General features: G+C 38.7%; 1 protein-coding gene across 3 annotated transcripts in view; it reads left to right on the plus strand.

Moving 5' to 3' along the window:
• Positions 1-15,531, plus strand: part of ANLN (anillin, actin binding protein) — a 49,512-nt gene extending 33,981 nt beyond the window's left edge. Inside the window, exons 18-25 of one of the 3 annotated variants that reach the window (XM_078059460.1) lie at positions 253-291; positions 552-573; positions 1,461-1,573; positions 2,574-2,627; positions 6,675-6,761; positions 11,589-11,696; positions 12,564-12,736; positions 14,197-15,531. In XM_078059460.1, the coding sequence (XP_077915586.1) occupies positions 253-291; positions 552-573; positions 1,461-1,573; positions 2,574-2,627; positions 6,675-6,761; positions 11,589-11,696; positions 12,564-12,736; positions 14,197-14,320 (720 nt within the window). In that variant the 3' untranslated portion in view covers positions 14,321-15,531. Of the gene's footprint in view, positions 1-252; positions 292-551; positions 574-1,460; positions 1,574-2,573; positions 2,628-6,674; positions 6,762-11,588; positions 11,697-12,539; positions 12,737-14,196 lie in introns of all 3 variants that reach the window. The other 2 variants (XM_078059461.1, XM_036101072.2) reach the window with 2 other exon arrangements.
• The last annotated feature ends 3,715 nt before the right edge of the window (positions 15,532-19,246 follow it).

Consider the following 19,246-nt stretch of genomic DNA (forward strand, 5'->3'; position numbering starts at 1 on the left):
TCTGCATGTTGGTTTCCAGTTTTCCTAGTCTTTGCTCTGTTGTGCTTTTCCTAAGTCATCATCTAGCAGGATTTTATTTTAGTTCTAGTAAAAACAGGAATGACAGTATAGGGAAAGCCTTAAGAGAGGACTCAAGTATAATGTATTCCTATTTCAGGATTATTTTCTATGTGGGAGTATCTCAGGGTTGGTTAGTTTTAAGCTCTGAATCGTAATGGTTAGCAGGAAAGACACTGTTATCTTTTCTTCTAGGCGATTACTCCAAAGCGACTTCTCACATCTATAACCACAGTAAGTAAATTCTTAAAAAAAATTTAGCCCCCTTGAGAAATCTGCATCTTACACACAGGATTATAAATTGGTTAGCCATTTTTAAACCCTTAGCACTGTAGAAATCTTTATACTACTGGGGAGAAAATCTCTGATTTTCAAGTAGGGAAAAATGCTGAAATCTTTGCAGTGTTAAAGAGTTTAATATTTAAATCTTTGTATCAAGTAAAGGAAATAACTTATGCTTCTTTATACCATTTCTTTTTTTTTTTTTTTTTTAGAAAAGCAGCCTTCATTCTTCAGGTGAGTGAATCTTGAACTATTTCGAACAACAGAATAAGGAACAAGCACAAGCTGAGCAACGGCACACATACGTTATACACACAGGCATCTTGATGAGTGTTCACCTTAGTCTCCTTTGAATAATATTTTCTGTACGGCTTTTAGTAACATGTAAGATTACTGGGCAGAATGGCATGCTGTCAGATGTCGCCATAGGCCGCCCGGCCTCACGTCATTCAGGCTCTAGCAGGCAGTACCCGTGGGATACCCCGTTACCCGGCCACAGCTGCAGCCCGTGGCTTTACTCTTCACCCCAGCTTCTGGCGTTCTGTGCTTTCCACACTGTGGACTGGACTTCTTTTTAACTTTACTGATCATGACTGGAATTGTATCATGTCAGAGAAGCATCCTTCTAGTTCACTGGGAACCTGGGTGCCAGGAATCTGGGAAAGGCATTCTCTAGAGTGGCTTTAGGCCTGAGTTTTCCAAAGGGGATTAGGATGGAGCTGGTTTCACTCACCTCCTTTGGGCTTCTGGTCTCTTCTTGGCACAAGAAGGTAACTAAGAAGAACTTTGCAGAGACAGTCTCTACTGCTAATTATGTCATCCTAGGCTAGAGCAATGAAGCCTTTTCACATCTCTTTTAGGAAAATCGCTTTATGTATACATTTTTAAGTTTTGTGTCTTAAAAATACATCATCCCAAAGGAGTGATAAGAAATGTCTATGCTACTTCACCTAAGTTAAATATAAGGTACTCAACAGTTTCTTTCATCCTTTCAAGATGGAGGAAAATGAGGCAGTTTTCTCTGTGACAGCTTAATTTCTTTCTATTGGGCTGTGGTGAAGAGTTGTTACTTATACTCACAGAAGTCACTCTGAACTAACCTTCATTTCCTTTCTCTACAGTCATGGCCAGTCCAGGTGGTCTCAACGCTGTGCGCACCAGCAACTTTGCCCTGGTTGGATCTTACACGCTGTCATTATCTTCAGTAGGAAACACTAAATTTGCTCTGGACAAGGTAATCCAAATTTATGTATTTATTTACTTTTAGAAAAATTAGGTCAATGAAAATGCCCCAGGACTTTCAAGTATTTGAAATCTTTGGCTGAAAATGTATGTTCTTAGAATTGTACATTTTAACTAGGCATGGGTGTCCCTACATTTTTGATGTTGGTAATATTTCTCTCTCTGTCTCATAATAGTTAAATCTTCAAAGCAGTGTATACTGATTTATTCTAAATGTTACTTCTGACTACAGGAGTATTACTTCTTGCATGTAGATGTTAAGCTTACAGTTTTAAACATGGCAGCTTGCCCATTTGAACCGATATTTTGAAATGAATACTATTATATAGATTTAGTTTTGACAAGATAGGGAAGGATAGGTTACTTTCTTAGAAAGTACTCATGAATCGAAGGGATTTCTTTCCCATACTTTCCTCCCCAAGTTAAAAGCTTCAAAGTTCAGATCTGTGTTCTGTCCCTATTGAGTGCTTTTTCACCATAATGTGATATGACTAAACTTTTAATAGCCAACAAGACCATTTAAAGAGTGCTCAGAGAACTAGTGGCAAACTTTGGTCCTTGGGCTAACTCCTGTGGTATAATACAGGGATATTTTTAAATATTTTAAGAGATTTTCCTAGTCAGAATATGGAGGTGAGGAAGTATAAACATTTGGAGGCCTAGTTTCTAGTATTGACCCTGCTAGTAATTGCCTTTTTAACATTGAGCAAAGTCACTTCATTTCTCAGGGATCTTGTTTTCCCAGTAGAGAATATTAGGTTAGATTAAAACAATCTACCTTGAAATTTCTATGAAACATTTTTCTTTTAGTTAATAGACAAAAACAGATTAACTTTGAAATTTTGATTATTGTTAATGCATAAATGTGTTTTATCTTAACATGTTAATTTAAAAAAATGTATATAACTTTTTATTTAGTAATTTAGCTAGTTTAACAAATTGAGTGATCTTGAGTCTTTTTTTCTTTTTGTCTTTTATTTTGTTTGTTTTAGATAAATTATGATGTAAAAGAGCGAGAGCTACTGGGCTATATGTTCCGGGAAAAGGTTGCCATATTTTCTTTGCTTGAAACTAATGAGCTTAAAAAATCAATCTTGAAGTTTTGGCTCATATGTATTCATTTTACTAACCACTCTTATGTGTTCTTGGTTATTTTAAATAATTAAGGACATGATGTACATTATTCTTTCTTTAGATTCTTGCAGGTGGGCATCTTTTTTTTTTATTCTCATAGTTCTTTAAAGCTTTTTTTTTTTTTTTGACAGTCCTCTTTTTTTCATGCATGTTTGGTACTTGGGCTTTTCTTCTATATTCTTTTTTCACGTTACAGTTCTTTAGGATTCACTTCGACTTTGATTTCCTGGGTACTAAAACACCAAATTAATAACTAACACTAAAATGTATTCAATTGTCTAAAACTAAAATTTTAGTATTCAATATTGTTGACCTCCCCTATATTGAAAGAGCTACTGGTGATGTTTCAGATAAAACTGGTCTCAGTTGGCTAATAGGTATATTGCTATGTAGATGATGCTTTGTTTAGTGATTTTGAAATTAAAATGCATTTAACACTAAAATTATATTAAATATAATCATATGTTATAGAAGGTTTTTGTTTTTAGGATTTTTAATATCCTTGCAAAGATCAATTACAAGCATTCTGTGGGTATATAGAAATTTACACAATGCCAATTTCTGCATGTAAGAGATTTTGTTAATCTTTAAAATGAAAGAGGTTTCAATGATGTATGTTAAGTATAGACTGGTCTTGAAAAATTGTTTGGGTGCCATTTTAATTCAAAATATCACACTTACAAATTTAAAAAAGTCTGGTATTTCCATTCTCTTAGTTTCTTTGAAATTATAACTTAAAAAGCCAACCACATGATTTAGTACAAAATCAAATCACTCAATTTAATTGGTTCTGTCTAATACTCTGAAGTGTCTTTCTGAATCAAATACAATATAATCAGATATAAAATTTGTCCCAAATGTGTTTTTGTGAGTGGCAGGAGGAAGCAAATATTTATTCTAATAGTTTGTAGTTGATGTAGGAGAATATCTAAAATAGTTAAGTTCAATGTTCTTTAAGTTGGTGAGAAAAATGGAAGACCTTCTATACTCATGTAATAACCCTACTTAATTGACTTTGAGAGAATAGACAAGTCACCCATATCCTACCAGATACCAGTGATATAAGGGAGTGTTTGCTTATTTTATTGGTGCTGTGACCAACAATACAACAGTCACAAAGGTTATCTCTGAGATCACCTTCAGAATGGAATTTCTATTGAAGTTTACCCAGACTGTTTGCTCTATGGATTTAGGATACCACTGATAGCGATTGCCTTCCTATTTGAGGTTAAATCTGGCATCCTGCAATTTAAATTATGAATCTCATTGAGTCACAGGCTCTCAAATCCTTTCTTTGAATAAAGAATCCAAAATAGTCATAGATTTTATTTCACTTTCATGGATAAAGGGAGAAGGACATCTCACAGCCCATCTTTTGACGTAAAGAAACCTCATAGGTATTTATGCCCTACTGAAAATAGAGATGTCATTTTAAATACTAATAGGGCAAACAGTTGTGAAGTAAAACAACCAGTTAGCATTGTCAAATTTCGAGGTTATAGGAAGAGTGATTAGGTGTTCTCCTGTGCGCAGAAACTATCCTGGTGTACGCCCATTGGCCCAGTATACTTATTAACAGTACCCCTCTCTCTCAGAAATATCCCACTGTATGAAAAATTACAGCCATGCTGGTTATAAGTTACATTTTATAGCTCTTAACAATAATCTTAGAAGTGTGAATATCTTCAAAGACCCTTTTGTTAAACAGAAAACAGAATAGGATCATATATTTTCACATGTTTCTACACTCAGCAGGGGGTAGTGATATTGACCGTTTTGTGAATATTCCCAATTCACCTCATCAGGACAAGCTTCTGCCCAAGAATATTGTCAGCTTTTCACAGCTGTAGAGTAAAAGTGGACATTTTCTTCTAGTTTTTATGAGATTCTTTTTACCAGCAGCATTCTTTGGGTTCAATGTGGAAATCTATTAATTAGCATTGAGAGCCTGAGGAACTTAAAACCTGACCACATGGAAAAGGAAAGAACGAGGGAATTTATAACAAGAAGGATAATGAGGCACATGATGTTTTGATTCTACATTATGGATGCCTTTTAAATTCAGAAAGTTAGAGGTTTGTCTCATGGAATTAGTCTCTGGAAATCTACACTTTCTGGCCAAGATTTCCCCCTTTCACTTATCTTTATTGTGTTGGAGGACTGAATTGTTGGAAACCAGTCTTCACCTAAAAGAAGTTTTTTCCACTCAAAAGTAACTTCTCTTCGGCTTTTCTGGTACCTCAGGCCACATTTTGCTAACAGATGCACAAAATAAATCGAGGTACAGCACAGATGCTCCCAGACCCCCTCAGAGCTCCAGCGGCTGGACGCGGAGGTGCTGGGTGTGGTCCCCGGGGGAAAGAGCTGGGGCCACTCTTGCTGCCTCCACAACCACTAGCTGCAAACACAAATGCCAAATGCTCTTTTTGCTTTTTGCCTTTTTTCATGAAAGTGAAAATCCTCTTCAGATTTCTTTTAGTTAGCAAAAACAGGTACTAACGTAGGTCTTTCGTAAAAGTGAAGTGGGCAGACTTTTGAAAATCCAGGGGTTACCCGTGTACCACGTTTTCTTTCTTTTTTTTTTTTTTAATAGGAAAATTGGGTATTTATTTGGCCAAACAGTATCCTTTTAGCAAACGTTTATTGAAACGCCTGGATATAAGTTGGCAGTGTAGGCTAGGAGAACAAACACGAAAAAGGCACGCTATTTCCTCTCAAGAACCTAGGGTGCAAAATGCAGGCTATGGCTTCGGGCACAAAAGAGAACATAAACAGGGGTGTTTCAGAGCCTGGAAGACAGACTTCCTCCTTTGAGAAGAACAAGATCTGGGTGGCTTAGAGTAGTTTTCATACTGAGAAGTGGGGAGAAAGGATTCGGTACCATATTGTCTATATCCGTTCATCTGTTGAGGGGCATGTAGGTTGTTTGCCCCTCTTGCTGTTGTGAAGAATGCAGTGAACACGGGAGTGCACACATCCCTTGAGAATCTGGTTTTAATTCTTTTGGATAAATACCTAGAAGTGAGATTGTTTTTGACTATGTAGTAGTTCTATCCTCACTGAAAAGCTTTCAATTTTGATAGGGTCTAGTTTATCTATTTTGTTGTTCCATGTTGTTGCTCATGCTTTGGTGTCATATCTGAGACTGTTGTTAAATCCATGATCATGAAGATTTACTCCTATGTTTTCTTCTAAGAGTTTCCTGGTTTTAGATCCTTGATCCATTTTCAGTTAATTTCTGTGTATGATAGGAGATAGGGAACCAACTTTACTCTTGCAGGTAGAAATCCAGTTTCCCTAGCACTGTTTGTTTACAAGAGTGCTCTTTCCTCATTGAATGGCCTCGGCACCCCTGCTGAAAATCAGTTGACCATAGCTGTATGAGTTTATTTCTGGGCTCTCAATTCTGTTCCTTTAGTCTATAGATCTTCCTTATGCCCTTACCACACTGTTTTGATGACTGTAGCTTTGGATTAAGTTTTGAAGTTGGGAGGTAGGATTCCTCCAATTTTGTTCTTTTTCAAGATTGTTTTGGTTATTAATAATGGGGACCTTTTGTAATTCCACATGAATTTGGGGATCAGCTTTTCCATTTCTGCAGCTCATTATTCTTTATTGCTGAATATTGCTGCTAATTTACCAGTGGAGTATATTCTGTTGATGGAGAATGATTAAGCACATGTAATCTTGTCTTAAATCTGTAATTTTTTTTATCACATTAACTTGGAACTTACGGTTCTGTTTTTATCAAACTCTACCTTGAATGAATTTATTCTTCAAAAGCGTTTGTTGCTAAGGAACCAGTGGCCTTTGGGACCACCTGTTTTACAATCCAGCTTTAGAAAATACTGTGCTTTCAAGGCATAATCTTCTTTATTCATGGTTTATACATGTTTTATCAAGAAAAAAAATCACACTTTGAAACAGTTTTGCAAATAACTTACCCTCTGTCTTCGCAGGTGCCCTTTTTATCTCCTTTGGAAGGTCATATTTATTTAAAAATAAAATGTCAGGTGAATTCAAGTGTTGAAGAAAGAGGTTTTCTAGTAAGTAACATTGCTTAATCTATATTTTCCTTTTTCCATATTGTGAAGTATAGACTTGGTTTCACATAGGAATGACCACCTATGTGATTACGTGATACACTGGTTCAGTCAAGATTTGTTGCATGTCCGCTCTATGCCAGTCACTGTTCTGGTACTGGAATCTAACAGGCTGCACAAAATAATCCTTCCCCTCAGAAACTTTTAGTATAGTAAGGAGAAACATATGTAGACTGGCAAGTGCAATGCTGTGCTGTAATAGGTGGGAGCGTAGAGGGCCTGGGGGTAACTGGTGGGACATCAGGTCTGGAAAATGGGTAAGGGGCCTTAAAGAAGGCCACTGGAAGAAGTAGCTTGTAAACTGCTGAGTAAGTTAGCCAGGGAGAGAGAGGGGGGAGAAGTGTTCCAGATAAAGGAACTCTCTGCGCCCTCCCTCTCACCCCCACCAAAGATAAGGAGGGCACAGACAGTGAGGGGCAGGTAATTCAGCCGGCGCTTAGGGCGCTGGTGTATGTGGGGAGGAGGAAGAGCGAGGAGGAGAGCGATTGCAGAGGACAGTGTGGTTAGGGGAGACGGGCCTGAGGGTTAAAGGGCCATCGAAAGAACTTGGACTGTGTCTTGAAGCCAGCGACGTACGCTTGTAGGATTTTAAGCAGAGGAATAACATCATATTTGGGGTTTAGAAAAGTTACTCTCCCTGCCATGTGGAAAGGAGGTTGGAGACTGGCGGCCCTGAAGAAGACCAGTGAGGAGACGGTCACTCCACGAGGGGTGGCGGGGACTGTCCTGGGGAGATGAAGCAGGCGCAGTGATTTGACTGTGCAGCAGAGGGGCTGGAAGACAGAGGTGAGGCTGTCCCCTAGATCCCTGCCTTGTACAACTTGTGGGGTGGCAGTGATGCCACCAAGAGAAGGGATCTTGGGGGAGGAACAAGTGTGCGTGTTTGGGGAGAAAGTTTTTTGCCCCCCCAAATTTTCTTGTGGAAAGTTGCAGATATACAGCATTGAACACCCGTATACCCACCATCTAGATTGTGGGTTTAACATGTTCTACTATCCTTGCTTTATCATGTACCTAGTACCTAGCCATCCTGCTAGCCACCCCTCTGGCCATTGCTGAAAACACCAAATTTTGGGGGAAGAATTTTAAAGTATACTGTAGACATTAGTGTGTTCCTCCAAATCTTAAGTGTATATCCCTGAGTTTTGACACAAGCATACATCCGTATAACCCAAATTTCTATTAAGGTCTAAAACATTGCCCCAGAAAGTTCCCTCATGCCAGTTCCTTCATCCCCCAAGGTGGGAAGTTTGGGTAAGTTAAGTTTTAAATGATCTGAATTTTAGATGACTCCAAAGATCTGAGTTTGAAGCTCAAGATAGACATTTTGGTTGAGATGAAGATTTGGAAATCTGCATCATAGAGATTGTAATTAAAGTGCAGGGAGAGTTGAGCAAAGCAGAACCAGGAAGAACACTAACATTTAAACCACAGACCTCGAAAGTGAAGCTCTCAGAGGAGCCTACAGGGAGGGCAGTGTGTCATGGTTGTCAAGAAAGAGAGAATCTGAAAGAGGGAGTGGTCAAGTTAGATCAGGACCTATTATCAGAGACCGTGGGACTCATTTACAAGGCAGAGAACAAAGCTGGATTGCAGATGGTTATGGACAGGTTGGGAGGTGAGGAATGAGAATGCCAGCAGCGCTTTGAAACTAAGTTTGGCTGCAAAGGAGGAAGACATAGAGCGTGGTACTTGCAGAACTATGTAGGGTGAAAGAAGGATTTGGTTAACATTTTAATAAGATCAGAGAGATTTGAGAATCTTTAAATTCAATTGGGTGGCTTCTAATAGGGCAGAGAGATTGAAGATGCACTGGGGAACTTGCACTAGGGTTAAGGAGTAATATGCAGAACGAGGTCATGAGAGGGAGAAGAAATAAGATCCAAGCCACCGTTCACGGGATTGATCTTATTCAGAAGTACAGTTGACCCTTGAACAACGCTTATGTGGGTCCATTTATATATGGATGTTTCAATAAATACATACAGTACTGTGAATGTATTTTCTCTTCCTTATGATTTTCTTAACGTTTTCTTTTCTCTGACTCACTTTATTGTAAGAATACAGTCTATAATACGTATAACATGCAAAATATGTGTTAATTGACTGCTTCTGTTATCGATATGGCTTCTGGTCAACAGTATGCTATTAATAGTTCACTTCTGGTGGGGGTCGGGGGGAGTCAAAAGTTATATGTGGATTTTCGGCACCCCTAACTTCTGGGCTGTTTCAAGGGTCAACTATATACTTTTTCCATTATCAGAGGAGAGAAGTATGTGTGTAGAATACATAGAAGATTGTGGGTATGGTGCACAAAGTAGAGAAAATCTAATCTGGTTTTCTTTGTGAAGCGAGAATTTGAATGATACGGAGGATGTCAGCTTGCAGTTGCTATCAGGGGGCAGAAAGAAGAGTTCTGCGGCCAACGTGACTATAACCAGACTGCCTTAAGGTTTTTTCACATGTCCATCCAGTAGATGGCACTAGATGTTCTTGAAAAAGTGTTTTTATAAGTTTCTGATGTGAAGGCAGTGTTTACCTATTGACTTTTTCTTTTAATGTAAATATTTTCATATTTTACTATAGATACCTTCAGCAACTAACAGACTCTGTTATGGCCGCTAGCTCATTTGCATATGGTGTCTGACTGACTGACTTTTTGAGCTGGGCTCTTACCTAGGTTAGCGTTAGTTAGATCTCTTCAGGTTTGCTGTCTTGGACCCTATAGCCCATCACATCCACACTTACATAAATGTGCTAAGAGACTGCTCAGAACTCCCCCAAATAAATGCTATCCCCTGCCAAACAGTACCTTTTAATTACTTCTGCCCTCTCTAAAATAGAGATAGTAATTGAAACTGAAGTTGCTTGGTTCCGTTTTCCTTCCTGATATGCCAGGAACAGCTGGAAGGAAGGTGACTACCAACCAGAGAAACTTGCGAAATGATTCTAAAATGGTGCTAGTCTAGCTCTGCCTTGACTGATGAACAGCAAGTGAGGGAAGTTCAGGATTAGCTAGAAGGTTCCAGTTCTGCTTTGTGATTATGTGTTGTCATTTAGTTTCCTTGGCCTGAACTTTCCTCAGCTATAAAAATGAAAATGCTGTCCTCTTTTTATTCTTCTCTGATTATAATCGGGTGTAATAATTATAATAATGTGTTATTCTTACCCATCAAATTTTTCCTTGTCTATTAGCTTTATGATGTAAAGGGTGAGCATAAACATAAGAGGGAGCTGGTGAGTCATTTATACTAATTTTGTGCTTGAGAACAAAATAGCAACATTCCTGTCTTTTTTCCCTGAATGGTTGTGAGCCAGTGTTGCCTAGAAAAAACATGCCTTGGGGAGGAAAGAGGATAAACTGGGGAGGAAGAAATAAAGGTGGCGTAAGAAGATATATGGTTAGAGTAAGCTAATTAATTTGAGTTAATTAAGCTAATAAATTTCAGACTTCTTTCTCTCATAGAAATATATCTTCACACAAAGTAACTTTCCTCCATGGCTAGAGCTTGTACTCTTCTAACTCAAGCCTACTTTGGGTAAATTCACACAAGTTAGTGAGTCAAGAAGAGTGTATGTCCGCTATCCTAGGGTTGGTGTAAAGCTTAGTTGATCCATGTGAAGGTGGAAAAGCTGTAATGCATTCTGAAATCAGACACGAAGATGCTTTCAGATTATCTATATTAGCTGGGTCAGCAACGTGTGGCTTGCTACTTTTTTTAATAAAGTTTTATTGGAACATGGGCTCATTTGTTTACACACCATCTATGACCTATGACTGCTTTTGCATTACGCTAGCAGAATTGCATAGTTGTGACAGACCCGATTGCCCGCAGTCTAACATCTTTACTCTCTGGTACTTCACAGGAAAAGTTTGCCAACCTCTGATCTCTAGCATTGTTATATTTTTACTTGCTTTGTTCTTTAAAATACTATTTCCTAAAGGACATCTTTTTCCTTTTTAAATCCAAAGTGAAGACTTTTATGTGATTAAAACTCAGTAGGACTACAAGTAAAAAATAGTGAGGTGTTGGGGGGGGCAGCTCCAACTTACACTTTAAGTAGAAGTACTCCATGGAAAAAAGCCCCATTTGTTAGTTGCCTTTCCCAGAGTCCTGACCTTAACCGCCATGCCTGTGTCACCCCTCTTTAGAATGTAGCTTGTGTGTCTAAGGCATGCGCTGAGCAGCTGCCTGACTGCAGGGAGCTGCTCCTCAGTGTGCTTGATGGCTCAGCCGGGGGCGGGGAGCTCGGATGTTTATCGCAGTAATCAGTCAAGGCATAGAACCATCGCTGACTCTTTTCCAATCCCATTTTGTTCTGAATAAAAGTTAAATGCTGGTCTTTTACATAAAATAAGTCTAACTTAATAAGCTATCATTGGTTTTGTCAACATATAAGGTATGATATTCCCATTATTCTACCCCACAACACTTAAAGCACTTTTCTCTTGTTTAAGGAGCATTTGGTTTGGGACATGATGCTTTAAAAAGGTGTGCTTTAAAAAGGTCTAAATTAGATAGAGATATTTATTTGGGGTTAATATCTGGAAGTTCTTAAATGCTATATGCTTATAGATGATGTTGAAAATCTGGGTCAGTTTCTGGATATTAGCAATCGGTGAGTTTCATTACTAGGGTAAAAGGTGGTGAAAATCATGTAAGTCGATTTTGAGCTATGAAGTATATCAACATATTGAAGTTTAACATACAGATTTATCATTTAATCAATCCTCAAGTTTCTAAAGTTAACATTTCATTGACTTTTCAGACCATATTTGAAGATGTTAGTGGTTTTGGTGCCTGGCATCGAAGATGGTGTGTTCTTTCTGGAAATTGTATCTCTTATTGGACTTATCCAGATGATGAGAAACGAAAGGTAATATTAATAGCCCTGGTCAGTGGTGAAAGCCCTGACTTTCATGTAGTGTTTCACGCAGAGGTTCCCACTAGTCTCCACACCCACCCAGATGTCCCTTTGAGTATGTTTACTAAGCCATTATAAATGTTCTTGTTGCAAGACCTGTGTATGTATGTGTGTGTGTGTGTGTAAGTAAAACTTTCATGTCTTTTCCATTCCCTGTGATTTGACCACTCTTAAAATACCATAAGGCATATATTTGTCTTTATTTTCTCCTAGAATGTTTGTTTCATACTATTTTTTAATAACATTTTTAGCCAGAAATATGTTGAATTCACTTTTGTTTTTATTAATAGTTGACTTACCTAAATCTGGGATAAAACATTAATGGAAAACCATCATAGGAATATAGTGATTTTGATTTTGTTTCTAAAATTTGATAATAGGATTTTATGTGATAAATTGTATCTCATTTTCAAAGAATTTAATATTATTGCTCAAGTATGATTATTTATTATCCCCAAACTGGGAAATAGAAATACACAGAATTACAAAATGATGTGTGTTTCTAATTGTTGAAGCTGGTTGATGGGTACATGGAAGTTCATTCTACTGCTCTTTTAATTCTGCATCTCTTTGAAGTATTCCATAACAAAGAGTTTATTTTTTAAGTTGGCTAAAAGCTCCAGTTGACACTTTTGGTTTCTGTTTTCCTAGCAAGAAACAATAACAGATAAATATGTTCCTCTAAACCTTTTATAATTAAATTTTAACTTTTAAATTAATGGCTTTTTAAGTTTGTACCAACTCAAATACTGCTTAATGCTTATTGATGTAAATGGTCTTGTTTATTTTTATTAGTTTGTTTTTAATTTGTTTTTAAAGAATCCCATAGGAAGGATAAATCTGGCCAATTGTACAAGTCATCAAATAGAACCGGCAAACAGAGAATTTTGTGCAAGACGCAACACGTTTGAACTAATTACCGTCCGTCCACAAAGAGAAGATGACCGAGAGACCCTCGTCAGCCAGTGCAGGGACACGCTCTGTGTCACCAGGTACGTAGTAGGGCTACAAACATGAGTACTTCCATCCCGTGAGGGATGGATTGCCCACTGTGTTCCCGCCACTTTAAGAAATATCAGAGATGGTCCTTGTCTTTGAAGAGAGTACAATCTTAATGAGGAAAGAAAACCCACACAATCACTAAGGGAACAACCTAATAACTAAATTAATACAGTTTAAAAAAAAAAGTCTAACGTTCAAGCTACATCTTAGCTAATCCTGTTTTCCAGTATACTCACAGTGGAGCCATTTTCAAGGCAGTTAGCTAATGTACTTTGGGTTAAGTCTGAAGGTTTTGTGTATAATTGAGAAGGCAAGTATTACTGAAAGAGACTTTACATGTCCCTTTCTTTCCATCCCAAAAATGCCCTCAGTGAAATCAGGTGACTTACAAAAAACAGCCTCAGGCTACTCTGCAAATTTCTGGTTGGAGATTAAGAGAATGAACTGTTGGGAGTGAGGGCCAGCAAAGTTAAGTAACTTGCCATGGTTACCTTTGGTAATAAGACACTGAGTCAGGATGTAAACCTCGGTTTCCACAGAGTGACAATAGAGATTGATGAGTAAACACATTTAGCACAGTCTCGAGCTCATGGAATGAGCTCAATAAATGGTCACTATTATTGTTGTTCGTGTTGTGTTCTCTCCTTTGACTAATGGATGATCAGATCACTGCTTATCCCATTTTTAGTACCAATGGGGAGAAATTACAAAGACACAGAATGAGTACACTATAAAAACCTTCTGACAGCTGCTGTTCTCTAGAAGAATGATCTGGCTTGTGAGTTAGGGAATTCTCTTCCTCACCCTCACCTGCCCTATCAACTAGTTATTCAACTTGTGGCTCAATATGGGTGCAGAGAAGTGATTCCTGATATGGATGGAGAGGTTAGGATAGACAAAAATCTTAGGATCTTCAGATCATTTATATAGATATCATGTTCTACTAACAGTACTAACCCAAAAATAATGGGAGACCGAGCCAAATAGTATTACTGGTAGAGCCAGGGGAAGGTCCACGAGCTGGTGCTTCCAGTTCTCAGGGAGCCCGGGTCTGAGGAATTTGGGAAGCTCCCAGATTAAAGACCAGGTGTGCTAGCTCTTGCTAGGAAGTGGTCCACACTCAGTGGGTGCCCTGCACCACCAGATTACCCAGGACAGACCACCTGTACAAGACAGTTACCATTTTAGCATGGAAACTCCATCATTAACTAAACGTGATCACTGTGAATTTTGATTCAGTTAACCAACCTATGGGGATTATTTTCCTTTATTGCAATTGAAGAAGCACCTCACTATAGGGCTTTTGATTAGCATCTGTTAAAAATTGGTAATGAGTAACTCGTTTTACTGGTTTGTTTAGCCGCGCCCCCGCCCCCACCCCCCAGCGTGAGAACAGGGCAGTATGGAATGGGGGAAAGGATCCTGACTTTTTGTTTGTGTGTTCCTGTAGGAACTGGCTGTCTGCAGATACCAAGGAAGAGCGGGACCTCTGGATGCAAAAACTCAATCAAATTCTTGTCGATATTCGCCTCTGGCAACCTGACGCTTGCTACAAACCTATTGGGAAGCCTTAAACTGTGGGAAGTTTCCAGGCCGTCTAGAGGTTTTTTGAGCTTTGTCATAAATGTATCTTAAGAGCATCAGATTTGCTGATTGCATTTTATGCTTTAAATACAAAAGGGTATGTGCCAATATTCACTACATATTATGCAGTATTTATATCTTTTGTATGTAAAATTTCAACTGATTTCTGTCATTCATAAATGATTGGAGGAAAATTCATTATAGTCAATTTTGCTAAATCTTAATTTAAAAGCCTCATTTTCCTAGAAATCTAATTATTCAGTTATTCATGACAAGGTATTTTTTTAAATGTAAGAATTTTGAGTTGTCTTCTTGGAGCTGTGGGTCTTGAAGTAGAAAGGTTTCCCAGGGGTTGGAGACAGAAACCTCCGACTTGGTCATCCTTTCTCTATCCTCACTACTTCTCTCTAAAGTTTGTGATTGTTTATTGATCACGATATATCTTGTTAGTAGAATACTAAGAAAACTTCCAAGGGACTTTACAGAAACATTTTTAGTAATGGAGGTAAGAACTTTTTAAAAACCAGTGTACATTAGTTTAAAGCTTGAGGCTGCCTTCAAACAAGAGATGTGGACATGGGATATTATGTGAGATTTGGGGGTTAGTTTTCTTTAGAAGACTTAATCACATGGTTTACATTTACCCAGTTTCTATAGATGCTGTGTGGTGCACATTTTCATAGAGTACAGGCTTTTAAAAAATAATTATTTTTACTATATAGCTAAGATTCCACTTGGCATATCAGTTCTTTCAGCTCCCATAACAAGAATAAATGTAAATTGAAGAGTCTTTGTATAAAAGTAAACTCCACCAAGCTGCTATGGACTAATACTTTGCTTGCCAAAGTTGTCTTTTTTTTTTTTTTTCCTTGTCCGTGTATGACAGTGTCTAGAAGCACATTATGAAATCTTTTGAAAAACTTAAGTCATGCATTACCTTTGAAAGCCCAATTCTTTTTTTTTATTATAAAGTATTATAAAGCATGGTCACAACTTTTAAATCCACTTTGAATTTCTTCTCTGAATTGTTAAAAAAGTTATTGATGATCTCATTTATAAACACTAAATTCTGATTCTGTCAGAATCTAAATTCTGTCACCTCCTGTCATTTAATTTTGTATTCATTCAAATGTGTTTTTTGTTATGTGTATTATAAAAATATATTTTATGATCTCTTACCCAAATAAATGCTTGCAAAGGACTTAAGGAATCCGTCATTTACAAAATACTATGTAAATGTGTGGTGTGTGGTTGCTGTATCTGGGCTGTGGGGCTTCTTGAGGGGAGTGTACGGATAGGATCGCATTCATCTTTTTATCTCCAGCCCAGTGCTCAACTTATGTGTCCTTAGGGTCTTTGTTGAAGGAGTAGGTGGCTGAAGGATCCATTTCCGGGGCATTTCAACAGAATACGGTACTTAGATGTGCCTTCGTGGAGATACTTAGCAGAGAGTGCTTAGCAGAAACTGGGTGGGTAAGTGACACTGCCCTCCAAAACCGGGAGTGGGGTTGATGGCATTGATGAGAGGGTCCCTTTTATTTATTTATAGACTTGTACTTATTTGGGGTTGTCTGTCTGTATATTCGTAATGCCAGTACAGTTAACGTACAATGTTATATTAGTTTCTGTGTAATATCCCGAGCCAGCATTTCTCTGCATTACTCAGTGCTCATCAGGATAAGCGTCCTCTTGATCCCCTTCACCTATGTCTCCCATCTCCCCCGTGACCAACATGTACTGTCTTGGAAGAGGAATTACCTATCATGGCACAAAATTCAAAAGGCACAAAGAAGTTCAAGTGAAAAGTATGCCTTCACCCCTTGTCACAACCACGTTTAAGTTCTTGTGTGTCCTCCTAGCCCGATTCTAAGCATAACACATAGGCATATTTATATTCTTTTCTTCATTAAAAATACTCCATACATACTGTTTGTTGTAAGTTAAGACAAAAAAACGCAACAGGGTGTCCCTTTTCAGTCATTCCTTCCTAGGGTGTAGGGAGGGCATGTGAAGTCTAGTTTTAGAAGAAATTTGATTTAAGATGGCTATGGAACATCAAGTTCGAGATACCTGGTAAAAGTGAAAAACTACTGCTATGTCACTGGCCCACAAGGGGTTGATGGAACCATTAGTGTAGGTAAGATGATCCGGGGAGTGTGGTCCCGAAAGAGAAGCAAGAGCAAAAGGAATGTGTTCTTGAGGGGGAAGAAGAAAAAGGAGTGGCCCATGAAAGAAATACAAGAGTGATGTCTTGAATTTCTTCTCTGAATTTTTAAAGTTATTGACAATCTCATTTATAAACACTAAATTCCGTCACCTCCTGTCATTTAATTTTGCGAGAGACACCAATTCAGAGTGAGACCAAAGAATAATCTTAAGATCTGGCCACAAGATCATAGGGCAGGGTAAAGAAAATGGGAACTGAAATTTGGAACAGTCACTTTGATAAAATAATTCAGATAAAAAAATTCAAGTTATGACAAAATCCACGGAGGAAAAGAATGACAGATTTCATCAGATAAAAAAATTTCCCGCCTGATAAATGTCTATAAATAAAGTTTAAACACAAGGCATCAGACTAGGGGAATATATTTATGACATATTTAATAATCAAAAAGGTTAATGGTAATATTTAATATAAAGAGCTCCAATGCCTAGCTATCACTGTTTGAGCATTTATTATGTACCAGGTGATATTCTTGGAGTTTTGCATGGATCAGCTTGTATAATCTTCACCTGACCTTAGGAAGTAGGCATCGAATGAGGACACGAAAGCTTAGATAACTTAGGTAATGAATAAACAGAAAAATATAATTTTAAACAGGTTTAACTGCCTCATTGGCCCCCAGATTGGGAAAACTATCTGTAGTCAGTGTTGCTGAGAAACAGACTCTTGGTGAGGACAGGAAGTGTTAGAGCCTTCGTGGATGGCCACTTGGCCACCTCCAGTGATCTCTGCTCACGCACACAGGGTCTGACTCCCACGCAGCAGAGATCTCATCCATACAAAGCTTTGCTTGTAATTTCACGGACAGAAGCTGTCACGGCCCCGGTGAAAGAGGGAGTCTGCATCACCCTGTGTGCCTCCCAGGTCTTTCATCCCAACATTGGATGCTGTCTTTGGCCCAGGGGAATAGGTAGGGTGTCACGTGAGGTCTGTGGACAGCTCACACGGAGGGAGGCTGTTGGTGAGGAAGTGCTGCCATTTTATACCCTATATGGTCATATACCATGTGTGCCTTTTATCAGGAGTTGTGCCTCACAGATCCACAAATTCTCAGTTTATTTACCACAAATTATCCTTAACCAGCCACATCCTTCTAAGAGCATTCCACAGATAAGAGACAAATGGATAAAGAAGATGTGGTCCATATGTACAATGGAATATTACTCAGCCATCAGAAAGGATGAATACCCAACTTTTACATCAACATGGATGGGCCTGGAGGAGATTATGCTAAGGGAAATAAGTCAAGCAGAGAAAGTCAATTATATGGTTTCACTTATATGTAGAACATAAGGAATAGCATGGAGGACATTAGGAGAAGGAAGGGAAAAATGAAGGTGGGGGGAATAGGAGGGGGAGATGAACCATGAGAGACTATGGACTCTGAGAAACAAACAGGGTTCTAGAGGGGAGGGGGGAGGGGGGATTGGTTAGCCCGGTGATGGGTATTAAGAAGGGCACGTACTGCATGGAGCACTGGGTGTTATACGAAAACAATGAATTGTGGAACACTACATCAAAAACTAATGATGTAATGTATGGTGATTAACATAATAAAATAAAATTAAAAAATAAAAAATAAAAATAAAAAGACAGATTCATGGGGAAAAGAAAAAAAAAGAGATCTAGCAAATATCATTAGTCTGTTAACCAGGAGGTCCCACTTTCACCAGGTTTACAAGCATTTAGATGTGTCCCTGACTTCCTGGAACCAAGAGCCAGCTGCTTTAACTCCTTCCTTCCTACTCCCCTCAGATGAACTTGCAGGTGAGGAAAGAGACACATAAAAGGATGACCATTACGATAGTGTTTTAAAGGGAAAAAACTGAAATAACCCAAAAATCCAACAGGGACGAAAATGAGAAAGAATCGACAAGCCCACTAATAGGAAATTATGGTGATAATTTCTACAAAACACCATGCAGTGTTCAATAAAAGCAATATATATGTATACATATTTGGACCAATTTTCCAGAAAAACTTCTGGGGAAAAGCGATCTGCCATGCAACATGACATAATATAACATATATGTGTGTAAATACCCAGATGAAGGTGTGGAAGGAACCACGCCAAATTTTATATGGGAAAGGACAGTGGGCAGAGGCTGGGAGAGTGTTAGGTAGAGGAATGCTTTGACTTTTGACTCTTTCTAGAACATTTGATATGTTTAGGATGAGAATATTTTCATACTGCTCATGCACATGGACCTATGAACACTTCAAAAATTAAAATCAGAACATGGAGTGAGCAGAAGGCTGAGTAGAGACTACAGGCTATGGGGTTGGGAAGGGGGCAGCACCAATGGGACAACAGTATGGTGGGACAATGTGGGGAGGGACGGGTGGTTTGGATGAGGAACTGAGTATGTTAGTCCCCTGAGGGGAAGAGCAGAGGGAAGGGAGGATCTGAGGATAGTGGTAAATAGGAGGGGAAGAGATGAAGGAGGATGCGTTTGTGGAGCACGATGAAGGGCGAGAGTCCAGACCCCCTCCCAGGAGTCAGCATTTGTGAAGGGAATGTGAGTCAGTATTAAAGAAATGGGGCATCCAAATTGGGTGGTCATGCAGGACTAGGTGCCAAGGAGTGACGCGCAGGCCTTCCTCCTTGTTCAGGACGTGTGCTGCCGGGTGGCAACCACGAGCAACAATTGCACGGGGAGGGGGGGTCCCAATAGGGAGCCAGAGCATG

Source organism: Halichoerus grypus, chromosome 12 (assembly GCF_964656455.1).
Source record: "Halichoerus grypus chromosome 12, mHalGry1.hap1.1, whole genome shotgun sequence".
NCBI lineage: Eukaryota > Metazoa > Chordata > Mammalia > Carnivora > Phocidae > Halichoerus > Halichoerus grypus.